General features: G+C 32.3%; 1 protein-coding gene across 6 annotated transcripts in view; it reads left to right on the top strand.

Moving 5' to 3' along the window:
* The window catches only part of TFEC (transcription factor EC), an 80715-nt gene extending 69022 nt beyond the window's left edge, over nt 1-11693 (top strand). For all 6 annotated transcript variants that reach the window (XM_017535050.2, XM_017535046.2, XM_037740803.1 and 3 more), the window contains 2 exons: nt 4841-4988; nt 5930-11693. In XM_017535050.2, coding sequence (XP_017390539.1) covers nt 4841-4988; nt 5930-6310 — 529 coding nt within the window. In that variant the 3' untranslated portion in view covers nt 6311-11693. The remainder of the gene's footprint in view (nt 1-4840; nt 4989-5929) is intronic.
* The last annotated feature ends 2460 nt before the right edge of the window (nt 11694-14153 follow it).

Genomic DNA, 14153 nt, shown 5'->3' with positions numbered 1-14153 from the left:
TTATTAAGGGTAAGGGTTGTTACTAAGAGTTGTCCTTTTGAACTACAGGAAGTAAATAAGTTGTTTCTCCTGAGTTCATAGTGAATCTTTCTGTATGGTGACAATATTGTCAAATTTAGTGGTAATGTCAAATGTTATTTATGATACTGACTGGTATATTTAATTTTTATAAGTATAATAATTCTTCCAATTTAAAATTTTCATGCAGGTGGAAATAGGATTGTTAGATTTTTCAAGGTCCCCAAATTCTGCACACATACAAGTAACAAATGAAATTGTAAAAGCATAATGATCGATGCTGACCAGGCTTTGTGCTGTATGCACAAAAATGTCCATGAAACAAATTGCTTACTCTTGTAAATATTGAGAAATAAAGTGTTGATTAAAAATGCTGAATGATTCTTTAAAAATGTGAAGACCTATAATTCCAGCACTTTGGGAGGCTGAGGCAGGCAGATCACTTGAGGTCAGGAGTTCAAGACAAGACCAGCCTATATGGTGAAATACCATCTCTACTAAAAATACAAAAATTAGCCAGACATGGCAGTGCTTGCCTGTAACCCCAGCTACTCAGGAGGCTGAGACAGGACAATCACTTGAGGTTGTGGTAAGCCAAGATTGTGCCACTGCACTTTGGCCTGGGCAACAGAGCAAGACTCCATCTCAGAGGTTGTGGTGAGCTGAGATTGTGCCACTGCACATCAGCCTTGGGCAACAGAGCAAGACTCCATCTTTAAAAAAAAAAAAAAAGCAAAATCATGGACTCTGTAGCATTAATAATGATTTGAAATATTTCATTAAAATTGAGAATTTTCTTCTTCAAATACTGGATATTATTCATTATCCAGAAATGGTCATGTTTGATAAAGTGATACTTGTGGCCCAAGTGCATTGTCTCTTGCCTGTAAGCCCAGTATTTTAGGAGGACCAAACAGGAAGATTGTTTGGGGCCAGGAGCTCAAGATCAGCCTGGGTGCAATCCTATGAAAAAAAGAAAGAAAGAAGGAAAGAAAGAAAGAGAGAGAGAGAAGGAAGGAAGGAAGGAAAGAAGGAAGGAAGGAAGGAAAGAAGGAAGGAGGGAAGGAGGGAGGGAGAAGGAAGATGGGCGTGGTAGCATGCACTTATACTCCAAGCTACTCAGGAGGCTGAGACACAAGGATCACTTGAATCCAGGATTTCAAGGCTGAAGTGAGCCATGATCGCACCACTGCATTCCAGCCTGGGTGATAGGGCAAGACCCTATACCACACACACACACAAAAAGTAATGTTTATGAGATTTTAAAGTATTTTTTCCTCTAAATCAAAATTTGCTAATTTACTTGGACAATTCAACAACTTGTTAGATAAGTGAATATAATATTTGTTCTCATGTACATATTAGATTGTGAAGGCATGTAGGGTCTGAGGAGATCGGGCCTAATTAAGACTCTACCTCAAACTCTTCAAATTTTTTAAACTCTCAAAACATGTGACTCTGTTAGCTAAAGAAAATATTTGTCTTCCTATATGCCTGTGTTTTTTATAAAAATAAAATCAAATAGGTTGTATGGAAATAGTTTCCAAGTTATAAAGTTTTATGAGAGATTATTACTCTACATTTCAATAAAAACTTGATCTAAAGACTCTGTTCTAGTTCTCATTCATTTTCTAGAACGTGGGATGGTAAATATTTTTTGTATACGGCCAGATAGTAAATATTTCAAGCTTCACGGGCCATACATACAGTCTTTGTCACAATTATTTAACTCTGCCTTTGTAGCACAAGAGCAGAGACAGACAACATGTGAATGAATGAGCTTTACCTCATCCAGTGAAACTGATTGACAAAAATAAGCTATTGGCTACAGTTTGTCTACCCTTGGTCTAGAATATGAAAATTCAATTTATGACAGACTCATATCTAAAAGAGACCAAAACTGGGAAAACTGCATTGCAAGCATTGTTTTTCTCTTCCTTATGAATCTCAGAAAAGGTGTTATTATTTGTTTCAATTCTATTATGTTGTTTGTAGATTTATTTTGAGTCTAATGGAAAACACATTAATTAGATGTTGAATATGCCTATACATGGATCTTTCTGTATATCACAGGTAGAGAAGACACTTCACTAAAAGATATGACATTCCAAAAATCTCAGTACTAATTCTCTTTAAATATATTTTATTCTTTGGCTTGCTGTGGACTCATCTGTTACTCCAGTGTCCCTCTTTAGGGTTCAGGAATAAGGGTCCCATGGTTGAATCCAGAGTGTGTCCTCTTAAAATGGACTTTACCTGAGAACCACAATCTGACTCCGTGGACTAAGGGGTATCCATCTACACGACAAAATTATTTTGGATCCATTTGTCAAATTTTCAGATGTTATTATGGATAATCTAAAAGTCACAGAAAACAAGAATGCTGAGGAAAAGGTAGGGTAGCATAGATGAGGCAAGTTTACTTTGAAGGTGAGAAAATGAAAGAAGAAAGGACATTATTATGTTATGGTAATTATGAAATTAACAAACAGTGGATCTGGAAAAAAAAAGAAGAGACCATACAAGATTTTAGTTTCAGTCTAGCAAATTTTAGAATAACTTGTCCAATAGGTGACTACAACCATTAAATGATGAAGGACAGTTTTTAAAAACTAAAAAAGTACTTGAGACTATACAATTATCTAGTATGAGATAGTTCAAATTATGTTCCATACCTGTTAATGGGTCATGGACTCACTCAAATGAGACAAATGCAATGTTTTGAACAAAAAAAGAAGAATAGTATTGAAAATATGAGAGTATTACATGTAAAGAAAATAGGAAAACCCTGTGAAATCTTTATTGCAGTTTTGTATACTGAGTATGCCAAGCCACTATATAAAACATGTTTCTTATGACAGATGCATTCGAAAGGTGGGAAAGCCACAGGTTGACAGGAAGAGTACTGAACTGAGTGAGGAAATCTGGGGCTTATCCCCTAACACCATATACTCCTGGGCAAATAGCAGGAATTGTGGCATGGTTGACATTTGAGGAACTTTCCAGCTCCTGATTGGAATATATTTTGGAGTTGGCTTAGGAAATCAAAGCTAATACCTGAAGACGCTTTGAATTCTATGAAGTTTTCATTTTTATGAATCAAAACATTCAAAAGTTTCTATTTCTTTGCAGGTCAAAATGGTAAGTTTAGAGGAAAAGAATGTAGAGAACAGCTGTAATTGGGAAGTATAGGTTGAGAAAATTATGTGAAAAAAACACTACTAGACAATGACAATCTCTTGACCACTGATAAAAAAGCAAAACCTAAACAAAAATAACAATAAAAGACAAAGACTTCTAAAAATGTATTGTAAGTGACTTCAGGTACAAATTGAAGGGAGGTTCGTTCTATGTTCTCTACTACCATTTTGAAGGTTTATTTTTGATGATAGTACTTTAAAATTCAGAGTTGGCCAGAGTTATCTTTTTTTTTTTTTTATCTATTTCCCTGTCCTCAAGTTTTCCTCCCCATGAGAAAAGATGACACAAAAAAGGGGTCCATGAGGCTTTTGCTACTGCTATAAGTTTAGTTGAGAGTCCATTATACTTTTCAGTTACAGATACTTGGTTTAATAACAAAGATAGCCTGCCTTTCCCCACCTTTCCCACCACCACTAACCCACCCATTCCCCTCACCCTGTAAATGGAATGAGACCAACAGCCACTATAGCCTTAAAGAAATGACAAAGCATTTTCAAACTTGTGATGTTCATTGACAATGTTTTGGTGCATTTCAGCAAACCAGAGCTCTTACCCAGGTTCCAGCATGTATTTTCACCTGCTGATAGAAAAATGTCTCTTCTTTTAGTATTTTACTGCTGATGGCATTGTCACATAACCAAAAATATACTGTAGAAAAATGTCATATTTCCTTACTTGTGTACTTTATGCTATATTAAAAACAACTCATGACTCTAAATTAAAAATGCATCAAGGTTTTCCAACAACTCTGATTAACATTTAGCAATTAGTTTGGTCTCATTCTCCAAACATATTATCAGTTCTCATACAGTATTACATTCATTAGTGTATATTTTCAGATGTCAAAATTAGTAGCCTCTTCCACAATTTCATATCATTAATTTCTCCTGTCTTAAAAGTAAGTTTTAATAAAATGATTTCTTCTATGCTATAGCCTAAAAAGTTATCCAGTAATGTTTAATTACATTTACTTATCTTCAATGTATTTAAAAATAGCTATTCATATCAAGCTTTTAAAAAGTTTTTATGATGTTTGTACATAAAAATTGACTGAATGGTTTTAGAAAGTTTGCTGTGTTACATAAAGTGATGTTGCCAGAGTCTGAGTTGTTTCACAATTGCTGAGGATCACCATTCAGGAGGGACTTTATTTTTTTTTTCTTAGAAACATAAAAGCAACCTTATTATAAAGTAAGTTAAAAGATTGCTACATTTGAAATGATCTTTAAAAATTTAGGCTTAAGTCCTCAGCAATGTACATTTCCTAGTTCATTAATGCAGAAATACTGCACATAGATTTTAATCTCGGAGTTAATAATAAAAGCAATTTTCACTAAAAATATAAAAACTGTAATGGTAGAATCATGATATTGCATTTAGCTCTCCCACAAAAAGTCACTTTATTACTTTCTTTTGACACTTATTTTCATTCAGGGATTAATTTTACTATATAAGGGCTTCTTAACTATTCTATTAAAATTTCTATTCAGAAGCAATAATATCTAAGAGTGAATAATAGTCATGTAAATCATTATTTCATATTAATGTAAAAGATTTTGTAAGTTCTTATGAATTCTGCTGACATGCACAATTGTGAAAAGGTTATCTCTCCGTTCTACAGTGATATGCGCTGGAACAAAGGAACCATTCTAAAAGCATCAGTGGAGTACATCAAGTGGCTACAAAAAGAACAACAGAGAGCCCGAGAATTAGAACACAGACAGAAGAAATTAGAGCAGGCTAACAGGCGACTTCTACTTCGGATTCAGGTTTTTATAAGAGCGTTGCCATGAGCCACATACCTTACATATGACTCAGCTGTCATCCGTTTTCTTCATTGGTCTCATTTATTTTTTCTCTTATTAACAATTATTTTTCCTTTTGAAGGATAATTTTACTGCTTTTTAGAAGTTCGTGAATTGGGTTGTTTCAATTAGGTTTTGACTAGAAATCCAGGATCCTGATGGTTGAAAATGTATTGTGTATATATGTATATATACACACATGTGTGTATATGTGTGTATATAAACATATATATGACAACAAATTACAAAATGCATAAAATAGAACTCATTTCATAAATGCACAACTTATTATCACATTCAAATAATAATACTAAGTAGAACATTTGTTTCTCTAGATTATAATGAACATTAAATCCTCCCCTCCCTCTTTCATTTCTTTACTAACATTGCTAAGGATTTCATTGCCTCAAGGCATGTTGTGTCAGTTTATATTAAGTCACTGCTTATCTGTTCATATAATCTGAAATATCAAAACATGGGCTTTTATTACTCTCAAGTTTTTTAAAATGTGAGTATGCTTAGAGGCAGGTAAAGCTTTTACTCTGTTTCCATGAAAAGGTCCTGCATTTTTGGTGAGAAATTAATCAGGAAGAATAAATGGATGATTTCTGCTGTCTTCAAATGGCTGTATTGTAGTCTGAGCCACTGTGGAATCATCCTCTGTCATAAATTCTCTGGTAGAACAATGAGACTAAAATTTTTTTTTAAATCTGAGTAATTTTCTCAGAGTTATTTTTAGGCATTAGACATGTATCAATTTCATTTTTGCAAAGATTATCATAATTTGTATTGTATTACTCTTCATTTTAAATGCTTGTTAATATTTTGATTCTAGTCTGGCTTATTCTCTAGTATTAAGTCCAATTTCAAATACATTATTTAATGATTCTCATTTGAAATTACAGGAACTAGAAATTCAGGCTCGTACTCATGGTCTGCCAACCCTGGCTTCACTTGGCACAGTTGATTTAGGTGCTCATGTCACCAAACAGCAGAGCCATCCTGAGCAGAATTCAGTAGACTATTGCCAACAACTGACTGTATCTCAGGGACGAAGCCTCGAGCTCTGTGATCAAGCTATAGCCTTTTCTGATCCTTTGTCATACTTCACAGATTTATCATTTAGTGCTGCATTGAAAGAGGAACAAAGATTGGATGGCATGCTATTGGACGACACAATCTCTCCATTTGGAACAGATCCTCTGCTATCTGCCACTTCCCCTGCAGTTTCCAAAGAGAGCAGTAGGAGAAGTAGCTTAAGCTCAGATGATGGTGATGAATTGTAAGAAATAAACAGACTCAATTATCAACTGGAAAGCAATTCTACTCTGGTGCTATGCAATTATGCTCTGTGTTTCATATGTTGCTTTGGCTTGTTTGTTTGTATTTTTTTCCAAAAGGAATGTGTTGTTCATGAAAAACTGATAGCAACAGAAGAATTCACAGGAAGAAAAATCATGGTGTTAATGAATTATTGAGAGCGAAAAAGAGGTGTTTTCTTCTTTGACTACAGAGTCCAAATACACTTAAATTCTGTTTTCTTGGAAAGACGTACAGCATAAGAAGCAGCTCTTTACTGATGTTTTAAAAGCAGCAACTTGGTGGTGTGCTACTGGAACTAATGACTGCAAAGCGTAAAACGACTGAAATATATAAATCTTCTCTTAGTTATTCACTTCCATCTTCTCTTCAACTCTTACAGCAGACTTCAAGAATCAAGATCAACATATCAGGTGGTCATTGCCTCTTTCCATTGTCTAGTGGACATGTCTAAAGTTCAAGCTTTGTAGGAGAAATAATTATATAATAGATTATCTTTCACTTGTGGTTGACAAGCAAATCTATAGTAAATATGAGAATTTTCCACAATAAAATACAGATAACTTATAAAAACATTGGTTACTAAAATTAGATCCTAATTTCTTCAGTTGGTTCAGTTACACTAATTCTAAAAGCATCTATGCATATTTATGTCTCCAGGCTCTGTTGGGAAAAGAAACACATTGAATATTTTCCTCAGGAGTATGGACCAGAATTGTATCCCCTCACACAAACATACATCCACACGTATGCACATAATTCAGGTATATGTTCTTCTATTTTCTTCATTCTTCCGACTGCATTAAAATCACATTCTAAATTTTATTTTCTTCATTAAGAAAATATATCAGATCATCAATTTCAGTCAATAAAATATAAAAAGTCCCCTACAAGGACAGTTTTCAGATGTTTAAAACTTTTCATCATGTCCAATATTGGATAGAAATCAATTAGTTGTTGATTCTGTTTTGTTCCAGATGGATAAAATATTGAAAATTGAATTGCCAATTGACAAAATAATGAGTAAAACAGAAACTATTTCTTATTATTTTCAGTTCTGAGAGGAGCGTAAGGTTCTATTTCTTTTTTTTTTTTCTATTTCTAGTAGTACTTAGAGAGGCCTATGATCTTTGATTACACTGTTAGCATTTATTATAAGCATTTATATATGTGATGCCTCACTCAGATTTTTATCTCTTGTGCTTGTTTTAGGTTAGGGAATTAAGTTACCAAGCACATTGCTCTGTGCTGGACCTCCATGAGTGATCATCCGATAGATGAGTATTTATGGAAGCATACTCAGAACTGCAGTGGGTCCTGAGAAAATGCAGAAGGGATGAACAAGATATGGTGTTACTCCTAAAGTAGCTAACAAGAATGCATGAAAAACAAAAGATAGAAGACATAGAATAAAAAAGTCTAAGCATAAGTTGTAAATACAGAAGGTCAAAGAAAATGAAAATGAATGACAAAGTTTGTGGGAACAGCAGAATTTGACTTCTCTTTAAAGGCATTAATTGAGTGAATGTGAGAGCAAATAAAGGAATAATATCAACCAAATGATGAAAGTGAGAATAACTGGGGGAGTGTCTTTATGGGACATTCTCTGGAAATATCTGGATACCCTAGAAGATGCCCGTTGGGGAGTTCTGAAACATAAGATTGACAACAGGTTGTGAAGGCCCTTAAAAATTAGGGTGAAATAATATAGTATTAATATAATAGAAACACTTTTTTTTTAGTAGGAGGGAGGACCCTAAAAATTAAAATATAGATTAGTAACTTGAGTGAGATGTAATCTTTCATGAAGTTAAAGCTTTGGGATAGATTTTGAAAGGATCTTTTAGTTATTTCTCACATGGAAAATATATCAGTATAAGAGTTGAGACCCTAAAGCTCATAAAAGTAGAGAAATAGTAAATTATTATGGCATAATAATTATCTCAGGCTTAGCTTACTTGCTCAGATTTAGAAAAGTTAAAATAATTTTTATTGTTTGGCATGGAAAAATAATTACTAACTTCTGGGTACAGCCATTAAAGCCTGATAGATAAATTCATCTGAAATATGTCATGTGAAACAGCTATTAGATATATATTCTCAATAATTTTCAAGAATGCATTACATATTTTTAATTTTATAACAAAATTCCACTTTATTATCTGTGTTGATAATTTGATTTACATTAAAAATTATAGAGAAGTAATATATTTGGAATTCATGGAAAACATGTCAGTTTATAAGATAGAGACTGCTTCTGTTCTCATTTTATCTATTATTCTCATTTCTTTATATTTTGAACAGACTTGCACTGATGATGTCATTACTCAGTCACCATTTTCCATTCTGTTAAAGTACAACAACTGGGCCCTGAAACCTATCCTTCACAATCTTAGCTGATATAAGGACTTGGCACAGGATGATAGAGCCTAAACACAAGAGATCTGGAGAGGGAACTAATATTTGCCGCTACATTCAGATTATGAGATGTCAGAAAACTGTAAAATGGGTAATGCATTTTTAAAGAGAGTAAAAAGTTGTGCTATGTCCCAGTCAACTGAAATAGATTAAACATTAATTAGATGATAGTTCTTAACTTTTTAAGGCAGATTCCCTTGAGAATCTAGTGAGTTATAGACCCTCTCCCTAGAAAAGTATAGAACTGTTTATATGGACAATAATTTGCATGCATTCAGAGATCTTAGGGATCTCCTGAATGTTTTCTTGGATCCCAAGTGAAAAATTCCTGAATCAGGTCTGTTAGGTGTGCAGTTAATGTCATGTATAATGATGGGGTCCCCTACTTATCTAAATATAGTTATCCCATTCCTAATAATGATGAGGTTGCATAGGGAAGTAAATGTGTACCAAAAATTAGATGATTCACTAAAAAGTTGTTCATTTATATAGTCATTTTTCAAACATGACCTGCCCATGCAACAAACTATGCCTCATCTTTATTATATAGTTATGGGTCAGTTTCACTATAATTATTGAATAATATAAACATCTGACCATAACATTTGAAATGATGCAAATAAATTTCAAAACAAAAATAATGTGAATTTAAAAGCAAATTATTTGAGTATATAAGAATCAAGATAGCTCCTTAGAAAAATTTATGACTGTCTAGAATATGTTTTGCAGAAATGAGGTTTTTCGTAATAGTAAAAGAGGCAAATTTTTTGTCAAATAATGCTATCACAAAAAGCATCAACTGTAATGGCACTGTTAATACACAATTATCGATTTGTTCATTCAATTAATATACAATTATCCATTTTCATTTAAAGAATTAATTCATAATTACAATTATAAAAAAAAAACTTCCTTTACAGTAAGATAAAATAATAGTATTGCTTTTCATTATTTTTTCAAAATAATGTCCCATCCAGTCATTTTCTGTATTATTAAATGTTGGCTGCTTTTTCATAGATTCACATTGAATAGCCTTTTCCAACTTCCAATTATCTTAAAATAATAATGACCTCCTGTGAGGAGATATAGCTCTTTACAACTTTTTTTCTTTTAGTGCCTTTTCTTCTTGAACTTTTCCTATATCAAATGGAGACTATATGTACAGATAATATTTTCTCAGTTTATAGGCATATCAGTGACCATAGCTTTCTTTGTATAGGTTTAAAAAAAGTTCTAAATAATAAATAGTCAGATGAGCTGGGGACATTGAGAAATAGCCTTTCTCTTCCTTTTTCAACTCATTTTTCCCCACCTACATGACTGTAAATCAAATATTTAATAGTTCTTACTTTAAAAAAAATAGATACAAAGAATGTCCTGATTTGGTATGCTCATTTACCATAATGTCAAGAGAAAAGTTAGATTTCATAACTTTAAAAAGAATATATTTTTATTTTGTTTTGAAAGACTGAGTCATACAGGAATTTTCTTATACTTCAAAGTATCATGAAAACACCTTTTTCCTGTTTGGATGTTGTGGAATTTAAACATTTAAATAAATAAATGGCATAACTGAGTGTTCCATGGTTTNCAATGTCTTTGACCCTATACAAACATTTTAGGTATTTACTGACCATCTGATATGTAAGATGTGGAAGAAAATTGGAATCAATTAATTATTTCACTGTTTTATCAGTGCAAGATCAACCATCTGGGTTTCTTAAAAACACCTGAAGGACTGGATTTTGTTTCAGTATTGAGAATGGCATAGTCTCTATGTGCTATATGGAATTACAACATTTGCGCCTCCAGTGCCCCATATGTGGATAAGTATGTCAGTTTGACTTAATATTTGTATATACAGAGATTTCATTACATTTACCTAATAAATACTAAATACACTTCAAGTGTTTCTGATCTTATATTTTATATGTCCCTCCTATAGTTATTATTTGTATGAATTTTAATTGGAAACAAGGAAACAATTCAAAATCAGAAAAACATAGCTTTTCTTAAAATTTCTGTGCTACATTTTCCCTCTGAGGTCCATAGAGAATTTGAGTGTATAGGAGATTATGAGAAAACAGCTATTTTGATTAAAAAATATATCCCTCAAGATTCAACCAACTTAATGATGAAATACTATTATCTACTGCTTTATACATAAAAGGAAACTTTTTATCTGCTTGTAAAGGGATTTTTATGTGTATTTCTGCATAATCAGATGATTTCTATTGTGTTTTCTACAGATGAAATTCTCCGTAAAATGTATTTTCCTTACATTATCCAGCAGGCATAAAGAATAACAGTAAAAACTTTTGTGTTTGTAATACTACTTCTTTTATCCCTGCACTACTGTTTTATTTCAAAGATTCTATATTTTCAATTTTATTTTTTCCACAGAAATAAATTTGGTTTTGTGTTAAAGCTGGTAGTTTATGTAACAAACGAAATATACAAAAGAAAGAAGGAACTGATTTTGCTGAATTATATATAATTAGGAAGTTACATATTGTTCTTTAAATATGATACTGAAGTTTAAAAGCAAACTAAATTCAAGAATCTTATCTAACAGCATAGCCGTTGCTTATGGCATACAAGGCTAAAATTAATTCAGCTATTTAATCTTAATAATTATAATGTAGTTAAATATCTTTGACTTTAATAGTGTTTTACATATGTGAATAGCTGAAGTAACATTCCCATAATTTTAATCTAACATTGGTTAGATCAAGACAACATTGTTAATATAACAATACTGTAGAATTTGTAATTATTGGTATTTTTCATTTTTAATAACTAATGTGTCTTATTTTCTAAGAAAATGGAGAACTTTGGTATACTTTAATACATAAGTGAATCTTGTAAAAATACCTTAAAATGTACCAATATTTTCTTTGCATATATTAAATGAAAGACTATAATTATAAAGTTTTTTACAGTTTTTGTTCTGCCTTTGTATATAGACTGCACTGGAAAACAGAGAATGTGGGTTAATCATTTGAAGGGTTATTTAAAACCAGCCATCACAACTGACAACTGTTAACTACATGGTCCATGCTGAAAACGATGATTCAATATTTCCCTATTAATGAAAATAATTGTTACATTCTTTAATATGGCCTCCTGCCATCTGCTTCACCATGCCGTTATGGCTTTGATTTATGGAAAATATTTATCAGAATGTTGCAAAATTGCTAACAGGCATAATGGTAGCAGTGAAATCACTAAGAAACTCTGCAAAACCTTTTAATATACTAGATGGTCCCCAGACAATCCAGGATAAATAGAATACTGTATTTTAATATGTAAAACATTTTAAAGCTGCTAATTGGTATTGACTAGACCTATCCTTTGATAATGAAATTAATAAGGATTTCAGTTGTGTTAAGACTTTCTAGTATTTAATACCATGTTTATGGAATTTTTCCCTCCATACTTCATTTTAAAATGCTAAAACAGGACTGCTCAGAGTTAACCATAAAAAGTGGTGTTCTATGTTCAAATATAGGTTCTTTGCTTTTAAAAAAAGTAATATTGTATACATATTTTTCTTAAAGTATTATCAATGGCCAAAATACTGATCATTATATCAATCTTTGTATGGAACGAATAATCAACCTAATACAGGTAAAAAGTCAGAATGAATTTTTTTAAAACAGTATATAGGCTGAAAATATGGATGACTGAATGGATTTGATACTTGATTTTTTATTGTATGTGTATGTACATCTGTGGTGTGTTTGGGCATACATATGTATGTGTGTCCATGTGGGAGCTTATTTTAAAAGTTTTATAATTCTTCAATATTAGAAAAAGTCTGTGTATGAGAATATGTTCTTCTTTGTTACTCTTTTTTTTGTTGTTGTTCCTAGCAAATCCTCAAGCTAAAGAGAATATGTTATTCTTTATTGGAACATATATCTAGAAAACATTGAAGATATCTCCAAATCTTTCCTATTAGAAATACACACAACACACACACACACACACACACACACACACACACACAACCCATACATCATACCCCTTACCCTGAGTTGAGTTAAAGGTAGAAAAGATTAAGAAAGTTGTAATAGGTTTTAATATTTTTGGTAAAATAAATAATATTTGCAGCTGTAAAACATTAAGATCTAATACAAGCATTGATTTTATTGACCACCAAAAGGAAGATTAAAACCCCCTAAAAAGTTGTTATGGTCACCTGCAGAGTTCTTGCTATGTGGTAGGGTAGTGGTAAAATACAATAAGTCTTATTGGTTAAGTAATGGATACCTATCAGGTTAAATATGTGTCAGTTTCATTAATTGGCAACCATAAGACAAGAATATTACATTTGAGATAGTGATAATTTTGATAGGCTCGACCACATTGTGGTTAAGTATATGATTCATGTAACAAGAAAAATGTGCCTGCAGGCTATTGTTCCTAGCATGGATTAAAATTTACATATTGCTTCTCCTTATGTCAAAACATCTGGTGCTTGCAAATGCTAACATTTTGTTAAAAAGTTTCACAAGCCAGGAAAAGTGGATTGGAAACACTGCATGTGAGTCATTCAAGCATTGTAATAGAATAAAACCTATGTTCAGAAAAAATTACTGAAAAACAATACTATAGTCAAGATTATAATTTATTTGCTTACACAAGTGAAGAGTGATGTTGTGCATATGTGTAGAGAAAAAATATTGCTTGAGTTATATGGTTTTCTTTTAAAAAATAGCCATTTCATATAATTATATGGAGCAAGTAGTCCTCTAAGTTCTTCAAGACTTTGCAATCACTTTTTGTTAGAAGCAGAAGGTAGTAGCGTAAACCCATTCTTATATTCCTGAGGATGGGAAATAGGATATATATCTGAGGCATTATTTATTCTAGCATTAAATTTCTATTTATTCATTGGTAAATATAAAATGTAGATTTGAGATGTAGACTTATTACCTTTTCTACACAAGTCCCCAAATCAATAAAGATAGCCAGTCTGGCAACTCCCATACTCGTCTGGCCTTCTGTTCTTTAATCTAACAAGGCTACTCAACATTTTCCTACTTTTAAGGGTCTTCCTCACAAGCCCACCTGACAGTTAACATCACCATCATCTTTTCTGGCATCCCAGTCAGCTGGTACTTAAATTCTATCTTTGTGTTGCTGTTTATCTTTGCATTGTTAATGCATACATTACCTTTCTCACTAGATGGATGGGCACAGCAAGCAAAACATATACCTTAGCTTTTTTATATTCTATATCACTTAACATGCTTAACATACTGTTTTCTTAATAAATAGTTAAGTGATGGGTAATTTTAGGTAAGGGGAGTATGCAAGTGTCAAATTCTTCAATCAGATAATGAAACGGTGCTCACTCAAGGTTATGATCATTGATTGAAATGT

Source organism: Cebus imitator, unplaced genomic scaffold (genome assembly GCF_001604975.1).
Source record: "Cebus imitator isolate Cc_AM_T3 unplaced genomic scaffold, Cebus_imitator-1.0 Scaffold90, whole genome shotgun sequence".
Lineage (NCBI taxonomy): Eukaryota > Metazoa > Chordata > Mammalia > Primates > Cebidae > Cebus > Cebus imitator.
Note: the sequence above shows the minus strand (reverse complement) of the source record. Positions and strands in the feature narration are given on the sequence as shown.